This window comes from Phodopus roborovskii, unplaced genomic scaffold, assembly GCF_943737965.1.
Source record: "Phodopus roborovskii unplaced genomic scaffold, PHOROB, whole genome shotgun sequence".
In the NCBI taxonomy this organism is placed as follows: Eukaryota; Metazoa; Chordata; class Mammalia; order Rodentia; family Cricetidae; genus Phodopus; species Phodopus roborovskii.
The window spans coordinates 4995724-5015752 of record NW_026126459.1 but is presented as its reverse complement, the minus strand read 5'-3'; the positions used below and the strand labels follow the sequence as shown (position 1 = coordinate 5015752).

The 20029-nt window shown below is 44.5% G+C and overlaps 1 protein-coding gene across 2 annotated transcripts in view; it reads left to right on the top strand.

Annotated features, from left to right (window-relative positions):
- Positions 1–19571, top strand: part of Enthd1 (ENTH domain containing 1) — a 108684-nt gene extending 89113 nt beyond the window's left edge. The window contains exons 5-6 of one of the 2 annotated variants that reach the window (XM_051189409.1): positions 485–667; positions 18810–19571. In XM_051189409.1, coding sequence (XP_051045366.1) covers positions 485–667; positions 18810–19396 — 770 coding nt within the window. In that variant the 3' untranslated portion in view covers positions 19397–19571. Of the gene's footprint in view, positions 1–484; positions 890–18809 lie in introns of both variants that reach the window. The other variant, XM_051189408.1, reaches the window with a different exon arrangement.
- Positions 19572–20029: the final 458 nt, after the last annotated feature.

The following is a 20029-nucleotide window of genomic DNA, read 5'->3' as shown; positions in this document are numbered from 1 at the left end:
AAAATGATGCTGGCCCTCAGGTGCTTCTGAATGTACCTCCCGGGAGGAAACAGCTTTCCTTCCAGGAGAGATGATGGGTTCTATAAGGATAGAATGATGTATACTTTGTCTAGTTTATCTTGTAAAGGATGAAGGTTTGAAGGTATTAAAAATATAGTGGCTCAGAGATAGATCAGTGGGTGAAGGGAGAAATATTTAAAGAGAAGTTGTTTGAAATTGTCTGTGCCTTGTGTTTTAGTGCCTCAGAGAGAGAGAGAGAGAAAGAGAGCAAGAGAGAGAGAGAGAGAGAGAGAGAGAGAGAGAGAGAGAGAGAAAAGGCAGCCACCAAATGACTAAGGCATCAGTTATAGCTTGGGGGTGCTTGAAATAGAATATACCAGCCTAGTAGGAAAGCAGAAGACTAAATAAGAAAGATCCTATTTATTAAAATGGATTTTAAATGGAATGTTTCAGTTTTAATTTGGGGCTACTTGCTATTTTACAGATGCTGTGTCTACTCCCTCAGAAAAAAAACCATCATTGCAGACAAATACGAGTTTAGGCAAGAGATTGGAGAAAGCCACCACAAATACTCTCACAGAAAGTCCCCCACAAACTTCTCAGGAAGAGCAGAGAGCTGCAAAAAGCTTCGAAACACTGACACCTTTGCAGGCATTCAGGCAGTCAGGTAAAGATGAGTTCGTCAGCCTGGGTTTGAGGATGTCCAAGTCAGCATCCGTGTTCCCCAACCAGTCCTCGGTGGAAACACTCTACGTCTCACCCTCATTCAAAACTGTCACCCCAGAGAAGGAGCCCAGATCCAGTAAGGCCCTCCAGACACCTAAAAAATCCAGACTCTGCTGGATGGAAGATATGGAAGACGTGAGCCTCAAGCCCCTAGCCATGCGGGGTGAGTGTACCCCCAAGCAAGCAATGATGCCAGGGAAAATGCTCTGTGGTGGCATTCTGTAGCTTCTCTGCCTTCTATCCTTCTCTTGTCTCTTCCACTCACTCTTCATCAATTCTGTTAGGAAGTGCACACCACTGCAGGTCTTCTTGGCTGGTCATGTGTCCTTTTTTTAGTAAATGAGTAGTAGATACTCCAGGCAAGCACTTGGTTGAATATATTAATATCAGTTCTGAATAATTTCTATGTAAACCAAATTAGACATTACTGGCATTCACTGAAGCTTCCAGTTAAACATGTAAGTAATTCATGAAGTGATTGTGTGCAAGAGAAGTGGTTTGTTTTGTGTGTAGGCACATATGTGCTCAGCTGTGTATGCATTCTTTAAGGTGCTATAATAGTGTTTGTATTATTACTAAGGTAACCATGCCCTTTTCAGTCTTTATAATGCATTAAGGAAGGGGCTGAGCATATCAGGGTGAACCTGATATCCCAGCACTCTGCAGCAGAGGAGAAGATTGAGTTCAAGGTAAGCAGCGCTGCATAATGAGCCCCTGTGTAAAACAAAACAGAATGAATTGGGCTGTGGTATTATTTAGATCATATGATAGAGAATCAAGCCTGGCTGTTAGCTGTCAGCTATTAAATCTTGTATTATGCAATTAGGCTTTCTTTTCCAAAATTAATTAGTAAAAGAATAGTTTGTTTGTACATGGCTTTTTAAAAAAACAGTGGTGGTTTTATTGATATTTCTGTATGATCATGCTCACCAACTCATATAAATTCAGAGATTTCAACATAAATCTTTAAAATGGCTTCAAACCAAAATCAAAAATGCATATAAACAAAAGCAATGGAAGCCAGCATGTAAAAATGCATGTGAATAAGAACAGTGGGGCACTGCAGGGGTTAAATGAACTGACCTTGGTTTCAGGCTGTGCATAATAAAAGATCCTCTTTGAAAGAGGTTCCAAAGATTACTCTGTTTGAAATATTTTGGTATTGAATAGCCTACCAGTAGTAAAGCTGAGTCTTAGGGCTGCCAAGAGGCTCAGCAGGTAAAGGCACTTTCTACGAAACCTGATGATCTGAGTTTGATCCCCAGGACCCCACACACTGGAAGGAGCGCATCTACTACTACATGTTTTCTTTTGACTTTCATGCACACCTTGGCATAAGTGTGCATGCACACGGACAGATGGACGAACGGATGGACGATAAACAAAAAGTGTACCTATAAAAATGAAGCTTTGTTTTGTCATCAAATTAACTTTCTTGCTGAGACTGCCTGCCAAGGAAGATACCTACACTGTGCTGTGGTGCCCTCTAGGCATGGCTGTGTGCTGGGAAGCTGCTATGGTTATAATGAAGTTATCAGACCATTTAACTCCACCTCTTTTTAGCAATCTAGAGGCAGTGGGACCTGGGAGGATGTAGCCAATAAATGTAGTGAACTAAAGCCTCATGCAATAGCCATCTTTATTCAGAGCATCAGACAATTCATATTCTGAGGGCTAAAAAGAACCACATGAATAAAGTGTACAATCACAAGGACCTGCCACATGTGGCTAAAACATGCTTTTCCATAGAGGCATGTACTTGAATAACAACAGCAAGCACTAATAAGTAATCTGAAATAATCTCCTATCTGTTACACCTGGGAGGAGCACAAAAAAATATTCCAAGAACAAGTCCATGTTTTTAAGAAACTGAGGTCATAAGACTTTTGTTTTTTCATAAACATTTAGAAGTCTCCTCACAAGACTGCATTCTTGGACTGTTTCCTGACACACCTCCAGTAGTAATAAAGGTGAAAAATTACTAAAAGTTGGTTTAAATTATCAGAAGATCACCAAGGGAGAAACACAGTAGGTCTGGACCCCAGGGAGAAGAGTATTTTGATGAGTCCCAGTTGACCTCAGTCATCCTGCCTTGGGTCAGAAGTGGGTTCCCAGTCTCACTAGGCTTTGGAGCTTGAGTTTGAGGGTTCCAAAGTGTCTCAAAGCCCAACATGACTCTGGTCCAGGGAGAGAAGGCGGAACCACAGGGAAGCAATTCTTTGTCTCTGAAACTGCATGTTGCAAAGCTGTATATTTTCAGAGAGAAAGAAACTAAAGCAGGCGAGCTTCTGAGAGATCAGCAAGCTAAGCAGAGCCACTGGTAACATCTTATGTCAGGAGACAAAGAGCAAATGAGAATGCTCCTCTCATTCAGCTGGGCCCAGGGGACCACACTCTAGGAAGGACACATCAGAAACAGCACCATCCTTATAGGCAGGAAAATCCATGTAGAGTCTAAAACACATTGGCTGCCTCGGGCTCCATTTGGCACCTAGAAAACAGACTTTTTTTTGTGGAAACAACTATAGTTTTTCATGGAAAAAAAACTTAGGCATTTAACCAAAAAATTCCTAGGTGTAAGAAGGAATGAACAAGTGTACAGAAAGACCACGGGAGCGGAGTCACAGATCTAGAGTCACAAGGCATATAATAGAGGCAGGTACTTTCACACAGAAGGTAGACTTTCATTAGACTATTACTGTCTATGTTAACAAGCTGAATAGACATATTAAAACTGAAAAGATACAGTCCTGAAATGAAGACCCTGCACATACTCTGGTCCATGGCCTAGCAGGCATGCCCAGCCTTTGATATTGTCAAGTGACACTGTCATCTGCAATGGTTTACACTCAAGAACCAAGGCCTGAGCCACAAACAAACAAACAAACAAAACAATAACAACCCCGACAAAACTCTCATATGTTAAGTAAGTTTATGGTTTATGTTGGGCTGGATTCATAGATGTCCTGAGCTGTGTGTCGCCACATGCAGCTTAGACCATGTGCCTGACATCCTCAGTAGAGAAACAGAGGGCAGTTCAGTGTAGAGACACCAGGGGTAGTGATGGAAATCTTGAGGTTAGACCCAGAAAGGTAAACGCTATAAAATCTACCCAAATCCTTGACTGATCACTAACTAAACTTGTAGGGGCATCCCAGTGAGTTTACCACCCCCTCCCCCACTCCCACCACCCAATTCCTGCTGGAAACCAAAAGAAAAAGAAAAGACCTTCAGCCTCCGTCCACTGCATGGGTGACAGTCTGAAGAGTCAGACAAGTTGTCTGCCCACGGAGTGATAAGCAGTCTTCAGGGGACAGTCACACAATCAAGGGGCTCCACCAGCATGTACTATAGCATTTTTTTGAATGCCCAACGTGGAGCTGGAGATTCAGCTGAGTGATTAAGAGACTGTACTGCTCTTGCAGAGGACCCAGGGCCAGTTCCAAGCAGCCACACTGGGCACCTCACAGTGGCCTGCAACTCTAGCTCCGAGGGATTCAATACCCCCCTTTTGGCTCCCACAGATACTCTCATTCACATGCATAAAACCACACAGACACTTAATTAAGAGTCAATAAATAAAATAGCAGACATTTAAAGAAATGGGAAGAAATGAATCATAATGAAGATAAGGAAGAAGTTAATAGAAGCTGACCATTAGATGACAGACATACTGTGATCAGCAGATGGGCCCATGAAGCAGCCATTAAAAATGTCTTCAAGAACTTAGCCTGGCATGGTGATTAACACTTGTATATGCAGCACTCATGAGGCTAGGGCAAGAAGATAATGAGTTCAAAGCAAGTCTGGACTACATAGTGAGTTTGAGGCTAACCTTGGCTATACAGTAGGATACTGTCTCAACAATCAACAAAAGAAGTATTCAAGGTATTTCAGGACTTTAAGTAGTCACAATGAATGAATATAGAGGACAGTCTCAGAATACATAACTGTAAAAGGACAAAATGGACATTGCAGAGATGAAAACTAATTGAAATAACAATTCACTGGAGGTATTCAGCAGTGGACTGAAATGAAGGAAGGAAAAGTAACTGAATTTGAAGATAAATCGACAGGAATTATCTAATCGTCAAATATAAAAGCTAGCAATAAATTTTAAAAACTTAGTTCTCCAGCTACAATAGAATTAAGTTAGAAAATGATAATAAAATACTTAGAAGAACCCTAAATTTTGGGCCTTTACTGGTATACTTCTAGGTAATCTATGAGACAAAGAAGAAACCAAAAGTTAAATAAGGAAAGATTTCCAACATAAGAAAGTGGAAGGGCACTGCTCAGCCTGCACAAATCCCAGGTTTAATCCCATGCACCACCAGGAAAAAGAAAGCCTGGATCGCTACAGACCCTGTAAATACCAACATCTAATGAGTATAGGAGAGTAGCATGTTAGCAGTGGGTTCGGGCCTTTAGTGGAAATGGAGAAGCTGGTAAATGATTGAACTGACCTGAGATAACCTTTGTACTTGTCAAGGGTCATAGATAGATCTATGTACATGTGTGTATACATTCCCATGTCAAAGGTGTATGTTATAAAATAAGCACACACACACATACACACACACATATATGTTAAAGGCATGTAGATGTATATTAGAGAAATGCATACATACACAAACATAAATACCTGAGTGTATAACCAGAACCATCTTACAGAAAAATGCCTCAGTCACATGTAGCTTTACTGGTATATTCTAAGGAAGGAAAAGCTTCAGACTTCCACCATTCTTTCTGAATACCCACAAGGCATTACCCCATTGTTTCATGAAGATGGCTAACCTGCTTCCCAGGCCTGACATACAATGCAAGAAAAGTAAATTAGAGAACAACATAGATTCACATCAGATGCAGAAATTCTTAATATGTTAGCAAATCAAATCCAGCAAGATCGAGAAGTGACAATGTGCCATAACCCAGTGGGATTCTTTCCAGAACTGTAGCATTGGCTTGACGTTTGAAAATGAATCTCTGCAATCCACCACATTAAGAGAATAAGATTTAAAATGATGTAATTATCTTGATTCCTGTAGAAAATTGATATAATTCTCCATTCAATTATGATTATAAAAAATGTAAGCAAATTAGGAATAAAGAGGAACTTCCCTCAAGTTGATAATGAGTGTATTTTAAAATTCGACTGCAGACATAATTAATGATGAAAGAGAGAATAATGTTCTGACTGGATCAGCAAGCAAGGAGGGATGCATGTCTTTCTGCACCACTTCTATTCAGCAGTGTATTGGGGGTCCAGCCAGGCAAAATCGACCATAGGAAGAGGTAGACGATGTGGATACTGGAACGGAAAAGGTAGTATTGCCTTTGTTTAATAACATGATTCTTTATGTAGGAAATCCACGCAGACACACCAAAAAACTAAAACAAAACAAAAAATAGTGGCTAGATCTAATAGGTAGGTCTAGCAAGAGTTCAGGATACAAGGTCAGTGTACAAAATGAATGACAACCAGGTGCTGCTCAAGGCCAGCCTGGGCAACAGAGCAAGGGTCTGTCTCCAGACAAAATAGAAATTGTATTATTATTTACAATTACGCACAGTTAGAAGTTAAAGGGACTAGAGAGATAAAAGCCTATACTGCTCTTGTAGAAGACCAAAGTTTCTTTCCAAGAACCCACATTGGATAGTGCCCAGCTGCCTGTGACTCCAGCTCCAGGGGATCCAACGCCATCTTCTGGCCTCCTCTGGCACCTCTATACACATAATATGTGCACACACGTGCGAGCACGTGCACACTCACACACACACACACACACACACACACAGAGAGAGAGACAGACAGAGAGAGAGAGAGAGAGAGAGAGAGAGAGAGAGAGAGAGAGAGAATCTTCAAAATAATTAAAATAGCCAGGTAGTGGTGGTGCACACCTTTAATCCCAGCACTCAGGACACAGAGGCAGACATATCTTTGTGAGTTTAAGGCCAGCCTGTTCTACAGAGCAAGTTCCAGGACAGTCAAGACTACACAGAGAAATCCTGTCTCAAAAACAAAACAAAACAAACAAACAAGAATCATATCATTTACAGTAGTAGCACTTTTAAAAAAATCTTGCACTGAGGACTGGGATATGACTCAGTTAGTAGCATGCTTGTGTAGCATGTAGGAGGCTGAAGCCCTGGGCGCCATCCTGAGCACTGCATAAACCAGGAATAGGGCACACACCTGTAATCCCTGGGACTTGGGAGATGTACCCAGCTCAGAAGCTCAGGACCCTCCTCGGCAGCTTAGTGGAGGCTGCCCTGGGATACATGACACCACATGTCAGAAAAACTAAAGCTGTCTCTGCACTGAGAACTGGGACTGTTTCTGAGAGCAACCAAGGGCCTGAGCAATGGAGGGGTGCTCAATGGTTTCAGGTTAGAAACACAGGTCAAGACGCTTTCTCTCTCTATGGCACTGTTAATTCCATGCAGCCCCAGAAGGCTTTTGGTTGGTAAAAAGGGGTCTTAGAAATTGACAAGTTGAATCTTCCATTAATCTCCATTGGAAATGTAAAGTATATAGAATAGCCTAAATCTTGAAAGCAGAACCATTGAAGATGCATCTTAAAGTGGGACACCAGAGTGAACATATTTGAGAGAACAAGAGCGTTGATTTTATAGTGTGAAACTTCTACAGCTGGTAGAGTGCTGGCCCTGGGTGGGAGTCCCTGAGCTGTCAGTCAGGATGACTGACTGAATAACAGAGTTCATCTTTCCCTCCAGCAGACGCCGTGGTACTTAATCTGCCTACTCCATTTCTTACCCCCATTCTTAGTTACAGTCTATATTTGATTTCTTTAAAAATTCATTTGGACCTTAAATTTCTCTTTCCAATTTTGTTAATAGAAGGGAGAGATGGGTAGATAGGTAGATGATAGATGGAGGGGTAGACAATATATTTATGTGACATTGATAGATTTTACACTTACTGCAAATTGTTATAACTTCTTTGTTAACTAAGCACTGAATTACGTTTGTGTTGGTTACTGCTTTGAAGTTATTGCATATATTTATCTATTTACTTATTTGTTGTGTATGTGTGAAGGTATGCATATGCCACAGCTCAAATATGGAGGTCAGAGGAAAAGCTGCAGGAGTTTGTTCTCTTCTTGCACTGTGATGGGACTCAGCTCATCAGGCTTGGCAGCAAGTGCCTTACCCACTGAGCCATCTCAACAGCCTGAGAACACCGGTGGAAGAGACACTGTGAATCTGATTCAGAGTATGATGGCGGATTTCCTAGTGCTGAAAAGAGTCTGGAGAATACATCAAGTACCTAAACCTCACCATGAAGCCTAATTAGGGCTCATAATTGGCTGAACAGCATTCCTATGACAGCACAGGCCCTAGAGTCAGAGAGTCTGGGCTTATGATCCCAGCTCTTATGCCACCCACAGTGTGGCAACTGGGTGAGACACCTGGCCTCTGCATGTTGGTGCCTGGCCTGTGAGGCAGATGAGGATGGCTCTACAGCCCGGAGTTCACAGAAGCAAAGCCCTCCGAGTGGGACTTGGTACTCAGCACATGCAACCACTCTGTTACTGTTACTCAGATGCACCAGTGTTTAGAACTGCACACCTTCAGCACACTCCTAACCTTCGGGATCTCTCTGTCAGCATCCTTCTTAGGATCAGCCACACACCTGTCTTAGTTAGGGTTATCCTGGCTGTGATGGAACTCCATGACCTTGGGGATGAAAGGGTTCAATTAACCTTATACTTCCAAGGTAATGCTTTGTCACTGTGGGAAGTCAGGGTAGGAATGCAAATAGAGCAGGAACCTGGAGGCAAGAGATGATGCAGAAGCCATGGAGGAGTACTGCTTACTGGCTTGCCCAGCCTGTTTCCTATAGATCCTAGGACCACTGGCCTAGGGAGGTACTATCCACAATGGGCTGGGACCCTCTCCTATGAATCACTAATTAAGAAAATGTTTTACAGCCAGAATTTATGGAGGAGGCATTTTCTTGAGTGCCCTCCTTTCAGACAAAACTAGCGTGTGTCAAGTTGACATAGAACTAGGCAGGACAGTGTCTTCCTCCCAGAAAAGGCATTCCCACTGTGGAATAGTACAGAGATGGGACTGAGCACAGAGGTCTAGGAGCATCCAGCTCATTCCTCAAAATGCAGCCACTCTACTGTGGATTGACCACCATTTTCTTGTAAGAAGCAGTCTTCCAAGCCCTGAGCAGCCTGACTTCTGCCTTTCACCAGCCTGGGTTCTCTTATCAGATAAGACTTGTTTCATTCTCTGGTAGAACTCCCTCTCACTGGCATTCTCCTGCCCCACCCCTGCCCCAGTCACCCTGTCCCCCTTTTAAGAGCATCTCAAATATGTGACCTTGGACATAGATGCTCTCACTTGTCATCTTCCCTCTGCCTTCCATAACCTTCTGTTGCTCTTGTTAAACAATAGCTACTTACAGATTCAATGGTTGGGTTCATTCCTCCCAACTATTAGTAGGGACCCTACCTGCCATGTTTACTATTGTATTGCCAGCACCAGGTCCAGTACCCTGGACATTGTGGTTATTAGTGTTTAGAAATGGCAGAAATGGTGCATGTCCATGAGAAATATAGAAGGGGTTACTGGTGCATTAAGCCAGGTGGAGGGTGTGGATCCTGAGGGGGCAGGTAAAGAAGTGTGAACTTCAGGGCTGGAGAGAAGACCCAGCAGTTAAGAGTCTGCACTACTGTTACAGAGGCCCTCGGCTTGTTTTCCCCACGCCCACTCAGACAGTTCAGGGTGACTAGAGACCACAAAGATGCAGGGAAGTAGCCAGGGGTCCTGGTGGGGCATGGCCCTAGGAAAGTGGACCTAAGTCCAGAACCCAGAAACAAACGGAAGTAAGTTCTTTGAACTTACTTCGTGGGGCTGCTTGCTATCTTGAAGTAGCAAGCCTCTGTGTACCCCACATCCAAAGTTACAGCCTTGATTGCTTCTTGCTGAGGGCCAGGGTACCCAAGGAGATGATAGCCAGTGATTGACAACTTGATGGGATCTAGAATCACCCAGGGGACAAAGCTCTGGGCTTGTCTGTGAGGACGTATCTAGATTGAGGTAACTGAAGTGCAAAAAGCCACTCTAATTGTGAGCAGCACAGATCTGGGATGGACACAAAGGAGAAAGTGGGCAGAGCACCAGCACGCCTCACTCTCTGCTTCCTGACTAGGGTGCAGTGTGAGCAGCTGCCTGAGCTCCTGCCACCAGGCCTCCCCACCACAGCGGCCCACTGAACTGGGGGCCAAGATGAACCCTTCTCTTGAGTTGTCACAGCACCAGAAAAGTGACTGGGGGGTCTGCAGTGAAGACACGTGAGAACACCTCCTGGAAGAAGATACTATGGAGACCCTGATCCTGCGGGAGCCCACACCTGTGCCTTCTGCTTCAAAGAGCTCTGTTCTCCAGGTACTGAAGCCTGGATGCAGACAGGAAGGACAGAGATGTAACTAACTAGTTGACAGAGTCAGGATGAGGCCAGCAGGAGACAGCCTCTGGTGACTGGACTGCCTGTGTCAGGAGGAGAGTGCCTGGTGTGCAGCCTGCCTGGTTGCCTTAAAGACAGATTCCAGTGACAGTCAAAGACAGCAACTGCAACCCAGGCCACACAGTGCTGGAGACCACAGGGCTTAACATCTGGTTCTTAGAGCAAAGGAGGGCAAGTCAGCAGATGAGGAAAAAGTCACAGTAGCCGGCATGGGAAAGGCAAGGTGGCGGGAATCAGATGAGAAAGGACCCTGAGTTAATACTGGGGGAGTATGGAAGGGAGAGCTGCAGTCTGCACAGACTGACACACTAGGGATGATGGAGAGCAAGGGAGCTCTGATCTGCTTTTAAGAAGTGTTTACATGAAGCCAGGCGGTGGTGCCTCACGCCTTTAATCCCAGCACTCAGGAGGCAGAGGCAGGCAGATCCCTGTGACTTTGAGGCCAGCCTGGTCTACAGAGCGAGTGACTCCAAAGCTGCAGAAATCCTGTCTCAAAAAAAAAAAAAACCCAAATAAATAAATATTTTTTTTTTTACAAAGACGTGTTTATATGATGTGTCCTGGTCCAACATTATGAACTGTTTGGAGTAATGAGCTGAGCAAGTTCAAAAGCACTTGCACATGCATGTCTCAGTGACCTCAAATGAGGTGGAGGTGCCACCTGTACCCTTCAACATCCTCCTGAATGCCAGCTCCTTCTGACCTTTGACACTGAAGGACAATACTGGGGCAGCCTATTACCTCACCTCGGCTTGATTTTTGTTACTGTCTGTAGCTCAGACTACTGTTTCTGTCATTATCTGTTTCCTCATCACACTAAACAGACATGGAGCATGGACAGCAGGCAGGAGTACAACCCTCCCCACTGGGCAGTGTTTCCTCCTGCTCCTGGGTCGCTGCTGCCTGCTGTGTGGTGTTTGTAGAGGTGAGCAGCCCGCTTCCCACTCTGTCATTGGTCCACGACTGTTCTGTGCAGTTCTTTGCTGGCTCAACTCTGCTGGTGAAATAACCAGATGGACACAGCAGACTGTGAACCGCAAAAGCCAGCAGTTCTCAACCTGTGGTCTCCACCCTTTTGGGGGTTGAATAGCAGATACCCTGCATATCGGATATTTACATTACGATCCATAATAGTAGCAAAATTACCATTATTTTTAACATCATAAATAAGTCCTTTACAACCACTTATATAAAATGTTCCATTTCTTAGCTACAAGAAGGGAAATGACAGTACTTTAGTTTGTGTGTATTGTTCATTTGGAAGTCATTGTATGTCATCTGGGAGCACTGAAAGAGATGAATTAGGGAATGAAAAGAGAAATCTGTGTTCAGCCATCCAGGGGCTGGTGCTCCAGATAAAACACATGTACACTAATGGAAGATTTTAATGTCTCTGGAAATGTACTTTTTTTTTCATCTTTGCAACATAGTTCTAAATGCCATTTAAATTGAAAGCTATTGTATCTTAATTAGCAGGTCTTCTGCATTTGCAGTGTGTTAAAGATAACACATCCAACATTTGGAATGAATTTGTCAGTGCTGTCCTTGAGCAGCTGACAACTGGCCCCTGTGTATCACACAGCAAGCTCTTAAAACACAACCACTTCCTGGATCATACTGCAGTATTCAGTACACAGAGGATCCGTGCCAACAGGATGCCCGCATCACTTCTGTGGGAAGCCCAAGCAGGGGAAGAGAAGGGACAGTGGAGGAGTGCCCCAGGAGCAGATTGAAGGGTGCAGCACAGCTGCAAAGTGTTTGGAAACAAAAGGAAATTGGTGTGTGGCAATTAGCAATGAGTGGCTTTTCGAAGGCGCTGAGCCAGCAGATCAGAGCTGGAGCCCACATGATACTGTCACTCAGCAGTGGTGGCACAAAGCCAAAGGAAGGTGGCTAGAGTAGGCTTGCTGGCTCCTACTTCAGAAATACCTGTAACCTGGGAAACTCAGCTTTTCTGAACCTGGCCTTGCCCCTGGTTCACTAGGTCTGGGGAAGGCTGAAGAACCACACTCTAACAAGTCCCAGTGTTGCTACCACGAACACAAAGTTAAGGGTAAGGGTTTTAGTGTGTGTGTGCACATACCTGTGCCCTTGTGTGGAAATGGCTCCATGTTAATGTCTGATTCCTGGAATCATTTTTCCTCTTGGCTCCTTCGGGGTTTCATCTGAAAGCCTTCTTTCTAAACACAGCAAGCTCAAACTCTATTTCCTTTTTCTCATATTCACCCTCAGTCCCCCTTTTCTTCCCACCCAATTCTGCGTTCTTCCCTACCCCCATCAAGGTCAGTTTGTGCTGCCCAAGTATTCTTGGATGTGTTCTGGGCCCTCCACTGGGGTGTGGTTGACTTAGCAGCAGCTCTGCTCTTAGCTCTCCCAGCAGCTAAGAGTTGTCATTAGCTCTTGGCTAGGGGTGGGACTTCATGCTAACGCCCCTCTCCACACCAGCTGGGATTTGGTCTGGCTTAGGCTGGCACAGGTCTTGTGTGTGGTGTCACAACCACTGTGAGCTCATGTTTGCAAAGCTGCCGATGTGCCAGAAGACAGTTTCCTTGTAGTCTCACACCACCTCTAGCCCGTCCACTCTTTCTGCCAAATACTGTTTCTGAAAGAGTTTCTTAGAACTCTTGCAAATACATTTTGGGCCCCAGAGTGCCCAAATTTCATCAAGAACATATTTTTCTGCCATCGGCTACATGACCTCTTTGGCAAGCTCCCCGAATGTCAGGAAGCCCGCCATTTCCTCAGGAATGCACAGCTTGTGTGGAACACCATTAATATAATAAGTTCCTGATTGGTTACTGTTGCACTGCATGACCACAAAACCTGCCAGAACCATCTTAGGAGAGAAGATGTTCATTCTGGCTCATGGTTTCTGAGGATTCAGCCATGGTGGGGAGGAGAACATGGCGGGGCAGCTAGGCGAAGAGTGGAGACCTGTGGAGGAGGCTCACACCATGTTGTCCAGGAAATAGTGGGACAGAAAGGCAGGTATAACACCCCTCAGAGTCCCATCCTAGTGGCCTACCTCTGCCAGCGAGGTCCCACCTCCCAAAGGTGCCTCACCTTCTAAAATAGTAACACTACCTGCAGAGTTAGCATTCAGACCCTGGGGACCTTTCAGCTTCAAACCATAATAGCCTTTTTCATTTACTGGGTTGTCCTATAACTTCAACATACTGACCACAGTTGTAAGTCATGCACAAGAGAAATGGGATCTTCAAATAATGAAATTCAGTTTCTTTCTTCCTTTATTACCTCTTCTGGATAAGGATTAGCGTATCTGGGGGGTTGGAGAGATGGCGCAGAGGTTAAGAGCTGTTCTTCCAGAGGACCTGGGGTTCAACTCCAAGCACCCACATGGTGGTTCACAACCATTTATAATGAGATCTGGTGCCCTCTTCTGGCCTGCAGGCAGAATACTGTATACATACATAATAAATTAAATATTTTTTTTTAAAAAAAAAAGATTAGACTATCTGTCAACTACTCCATCTTGATTTTTTTCTAGATTTTTATACCCACAATTTAACCTCATTCTGTAATAGAGCGAAACTAGCCCCAGCACAGTGGAGTGGTGTGCAAGGACAGTGTGCTGGTTAAGCTCACAGTCTTGACATCAGGGTTACTTGAATTTGAGTCCCACCCTGAGCTCTTTTTAACTTTGTGATCTGGGAAAGATTTCTAGCCCCTGAATTCCTTTGCATCATGTTTAAAATGAGGTTATAAAACCGACTCCACATTAAGTGATGTATTAGCCAGTGTTCTGTTATGGTAACACAATACTGGAGGCTCGACACTTAGTTAATAAAAAGAAGTTTACTTAGCTCAAAGTTTTGAATGTCCAAGAGCATCTGATCAGATCTGGTGAGTGATATTATCGTATGAGAGAGAAAGATCACATGATAAGAAGTGAGAGAAGGATTTGAGGGTCAGGCTTGCACTTTATAAAAAGTCACTTTCACAGACACTAACCTGAGTTCTCTAAGAAAGTCAACAATCCTTTCCAAGGACAGTATCCTCAATGACTGGGTTGCCTCCTACCAGATCCAGCCTCTTAAAGAGGCCACCACCTCTCATGGAAACATTGAGAAGCATACTTCCAATACATGAAGGTGTGAGAACAAACCACATGTAAACTAAGGCATGTGCTAAAGAGGACTAGGAAGCAGCTATTTAAAAATGGGTTCTATAATCCCAGCACCCAGGACACAGAGGCAGGTAGATATCTGTGAGTTTGAGGACAGTCTGATATACATAGTGAGTTACATGGCCAGGGATACATAGAGAGATCCTATCTATAAAAAAACAACAACAACAAACAAAAACACCAGGCAAAAACACTACTACCATCATCATCATATGAAAGAATAAAATAAAAATGAATTCTATCCTTGAACTTCACCTTGAGGTGATCAATTGCCTGTAACTTCCAGGGAGGGGTGGGGTGGAAATTTGGAGAGAGTAGTTGGTGGGTCTCTGAGATGATAGCTCCAAGAGGTAGTCAGGCTGTGTGGACTGTAACCAGAACAGTTGTAGGAGTGAGTGGACAGAGCAAGCCAAATCAGCACCCTTCCCTTGATGGCTTTCCTCACAGCAACAAGTGGAGGGGGGGGGGCTGTGCTGAGGAGCTAACCTGCCTCAGAAGGAAGACCTGCTTCACTTGGCGTCTGTAGTTCCAGTCAAACTATCTGCCCAGGTGGCGGCCATTCACTGGGTCTCAGAGTTGGTGCCTCATCCTCATTTTGAAAGCTCTCATCAACCTTCACCCTCTTTTCTTAACACAAGCAGACACGGAGTAGGAGCCTTCTGGAAGGGCCTCTCATAAGGAACAATGTGGAAATACAATGGAGGAAATTACACTGTGAGGAGAGAAGAAAATACTTTTAAAATGTATCTTTAAGATCTCCAAAAGGTAAGAAGATATGACGTGCCTATAAAACAAGAACAGGCTGTTTTGAGAATTTCTGAAAACAACAGAAACCTCTTCAAAATTAAAAACAGCAGCAGAAACAAGAAGTTCACCAGAAGGATTAGAAGCTAAACCTGATGAAACCTCCAAGAAGTAGGTCAAAGAAACAAGGTTAGTGAGAGAAAGGGAAGGAAATATAGGAAGGGGGTTGCAGGGTGGTTCAGTGGGTAGACACTTGCTGAGAAAATCTGACAACCAGAAGTCAAGTCCCTGTGAAGTGATGTGCTCACAGGCACTGATAGTAATATTTGAAAAATAGGGCTGGAGAGAGGGCTAGCTAATTTTAGTGCTGTTCAGGCATGAGGACCAGAGTGCATAGCCCAGAACAGCGATGTGGTGGCACATATCTGTGATCCTGGTGTGTCTGTATTGATATAGGAGATGTAGAAGGATAACCCCGGCAAGCTCACAGACCAGCTAGGTCTGTGTTGAACACATTTGTCATCAAGAGGCTCTGTGTCACAGTGAAAGGAGAGGACCTACAACCAAGAGCATCCTCTGACCTCCACGTGTGCCACAGGGCACACGTGCACCTGCACCTACACACGAATGTGTGCACACACGCTGCATACATTGGACAGCTAGGAGTTGGAAGATAGTCCAACTGCTCTTATGTGCAAACCAGGAGTTCAGAAGGAAAGCAGGGACACCGGGGCCATAGCCTTGAGAAAATAGTTGAATCTGAAGGAAATGAGTTGCCTGATTAAAACTTTTGCTTTTGCTTGACCTCTCAGTCAATGAAAATTGCCCTGTTTCAGTGAACAGCATCAAGGATTCCAGAACACTGAGGATGAAGAGCAAATTTGCTAATACCTCAGAGGAACACCAGGCTCTGTGCTGTGAGTAAGAATTAGAACAGCAGGACTGGACAGGTGGCTCCTCAGTTCAGAGCACTGGCTGCTCTTCCAGCGGATCTGGGTTTAATTCCCAGCACCCACAACCATCCATAACTACAGTTCTAAGGGGTTGATTCTGCCTCTGGCCTCCACCTGGTACACAGACATGCATACAGGCAAAGCACCCATATATGCAAAATGAAAATAAATACTTTTTTTTTTTTAGGTAGAATGGCTATGATTTAGCACTCACCGTACTAGAAACAATAAGGTAGTGGAAACTGGCCTTCAACACTCACTGGTCAAGCAAGTGCCATGCTCTCATGGAGGCCTGTGTTTGGCTTCACAGAAGTCACATAGGCCATTCATGATAGTGAGCATCTGGTGGGGGGCAGAGGCCGGACAGTTCCCAGACTCTCTCAGGCCAGCTAGCCTGGTATACACAGCTGTAAGCAGGTGGAAAGGTGGGAGCCAAGGCCCCATATTGTCCTCTGACTTCCAGGTGTGTGTATGTGTGTGTGTATATACACTAAGATTTTTTTTAAGTTCAAAGGAACTAGAATTCTTCATGAAAGCTATCATTAAACCTGGGGGTAGAAAGAGCTTTCTCAAGCATGGATATTCCAGTGCCTTCGCCTCTTGGGCCCCTTCGTCTTTGGCCTGCTGGTGATTGTGCTACCCCCAAATGACAGCAATACAAGAAGGGAGGACATGGAGGCTAGAGAGCGGAGAGCCAGCCCAGGAGGGGAGGATGCAGTGGATGATAGATGGGATCCAGCACAGAGCGTGTGAGCACATGGCTGTCATCATCCACATGGCACCACCCTCCCAGCCCCAGGACAGAGGGAGCAACTCAATTAGCCTGACCCAGATTCTCCCAGTGAGCTCTGCCAGCCTTGACCATGCGCAGCTGAGTTCCCTTTCATCCTTTCATCCCTGTGGCCACACCAGCTGAGAATACTCTTGGCATCCAAACGCAAGTTTTGTGATTGGAACCTTCCCTGAGAACTGGAGATAGGCCTTGAAGAGCTCAGAGGCACAGAGAGAGAGAGAGAGAGAGAGAGAGAGAGAGAGAGAGAGAGAGAGAGAGAGAGAGAGAGAGAGAGAGACCATTTTTATGAGTCCCAGTTTAGTTCAGAAGGGACATGAATATGTAGTAAAATCTACCAACAAAGCAAAGTGCTGACTGGCAGGCTTCAGCTTCCCTGCTGTGTGCCTGGCCAAGTAAATCTTTATAAAGTAACAGGTTCGGAGCGAATCAGACACCTGAGGACTAGATTTCACCAATTTGTGCCGTATATCCAAAAATAAATCCAAAGGTATTCCAAAGGGGGGTGGAGTCCTGTGTCCGAAAAAGTTTGGGAAACACTTGGATAAGATGTGTTAGGGCTGGGGGGGGGGGCTAGCTCAGGGGTATAGGGCTTGCCTAGCAGGCATGAAGCTCTTGATTTGATACAGTGCCACATGAACCTAGTATCATGACACACTTGTAACCCCAGCACTTGGGAAACAGAGGCAAGAAGATCTGGAGCTCAAGGTCATACTTGGCTCCATAGTGAGTTTGGGGCCAACCTGGAAAGTACTGTGGATTTCTCATCATTTTAAATGAGCTGATGCACACAGCCAATCTCCTAAGGGGAGGTAAATGGGCAGTGACCAGGCTCACTTGACTGAAAAGCCCTGTTTCATTTTGTTTTGTTTGTTTGTTTAGATTTCTTTATTTTACTTGTATAGGTATTTTGCCTGCATGTATGTATGTGTACCACATGTATCCCTGGTACCCACAGAAGTCAGAAGAGAGTGCCAGGTACCCTGGAACCAAAGTTACTGATTGCTGTGAGAGCTGCATGTGGGTGATGGGAACCGAACCCAGGTCCTCTGCAAGAGCAGCAGGTGCTCTTAACCACTGAGCCATCTCTCCAGCCCCAGCATCTCTGCTATCTTTTGTCTTATTTTTATTCATCTATTTATTTTTACATCCCAGCCACAGCCTCCCCCCATCCTCTCCCTCAGTCTCTCTCCCCCATCCCCCCTCCTACCCCCAATCCCTCCTCTTCTATCTCCATCCAGGAAAGGCATCTGCTATATCTTAAGGAACACACTCAAGCCAGTTTGGGAAACTAGAGTGAAGTAGATAGGAGAAGACACTTAACATGATTCTGCCTGAAAGGAAATGAAGTTGTTCTCAAGCTTTTAATTTTATGAAATGGGTTTCAAGTGGTTTTGATGCTGCTTACAGATCCTTGGTGAGAAAAGCAGGTTCGTGTGTGCTACAGTGCTCTGAATCTGAGCTGGGTGGGACTTAGCCTTAGTTGTATTTGACCATGGAGAGGAAAAGGTTCATGATACTGGAGTCACTGGAGTTTATGTTGTTATAATAATATCTGTATGGGGGAGAAAGTGAAAGACGAAGTTAGGACTTCCTTGGCCTTCCTACTTTAAATACCTACATAAAACACTGACAGGCAGATCTAATACCTCCCTCTCATGGACGAGGCCTATAGTAGTGTAAAAATGTGCTGGGCAGGGTTTGGAAGTCATGATGAATATTGATCATTCTATTTTAGGTTCATTTCTATGGCATTATTGGTATATAATACATCAGTAGATTTGTCTGTTTCCTGTGTTGGGTTTTAGGTTTTTGAATTTGTAACTTTTAAAATTCAGACTGCTTTATATTGAGGCCTTCCAGATAGGTGTTTACCTGACACAATTATTGTAGCTATTATTCTTATTTGTATGTTATATAAATATATCTCTCTCCATTCTATTTTAGTCTCCACCACCTCTGAGGTTGCATCTTCCTTTTCTACTCTGTCTGTGTCGTCTCCTGATTTGGTCCATCCAGAGAAGTCAGCCCATCACTTTCCCCTGGTCTTCACCAGCCCTTCCTTCTGGATTCAGCCCCATCCACAGCCATCTTCTGCCCCCTTCACATACAAAGATGAAGCAGCCAGGGTTCACCACCCCTTTGCTCCCAGAAGCACGGCATCTTCAGATGATGAGGAGTACCCCATTATCCCAGATAACTCCAGTTCAGCTACAGAGAAGCCAGGTCACACTCCCAGCTGTAATCAGGTAGCATTCTCCACCCCAACAAGGACCTACTTCCCCTCAGTGCCCCAGGCTAGTTTGCAGACAAGCGAAGGCTTGCCCAGGGAATCCCCCGAGTCAGGTTCTATCCGCACACTTCTAGGTGAGGTGAGGGGTGCTGTGCTCCGACTTCATGAAGACCTGAGCTTGGTAATCCAGGAACTTAGTGTCATCAACAGCTACCTAGGCAACCTGAGTGGCAGCAGCCAAGCACCCAGTGAGGCTCTAGAGGACCCCCAGTCTTCCAGGGGGAGCTCAGATCCTATCTAGTAGCCTAGTAATTTTGCTGGAACACAAATGATTCCACTGCCCAAAGACCTGGGAGTCTTAACACTTCAGAGGCCCCCACTACTGTGGGGACAAAAAAGGCAATGACTTAATTTTTCATTTTCAAGTTTATTAGCACATCTTTCAAACCGACAAAGACATTTGGGTGCTGTTTTTTTTTTTTTTTTTTTTTTTTCAAGAGAAAGAAGTCACTTTTGATCGTTTCAGGTTTAGAGATTAGTTCCTTTGAAACAGAAGAGTATTTCTTTCATTCTTCACATGTTAGCACGTTGTCCCTTGAGATAAGCCTTAGTGAAGGTTGTGGGAGACTTTAAAGTGCAAATAGCTGTTAGGGTAAGCAAGTGAGCCAGGAGAAACCATGGGTGCCCCCACCTGCAGTGTTGACTTGGGGCTGCTAACAAGCTTCTGCCTGGTGACATCCTCTTTCAAGTTGAAGCCCCTCAAGTCAAGAGCCAGAAGTCCCTCTGCTGCCATAGGGTCAGGAATGATGTTGAGGCAGGCAGGATGTGGAGCAGGTTTTTATGTTGATTTTCAGAGAATTCAGGTGTGTTCTCCTCTTGTATTTCATAAATAAATTCTATATTTTCGATTCACTGTATCTTTTCCTAATTCATT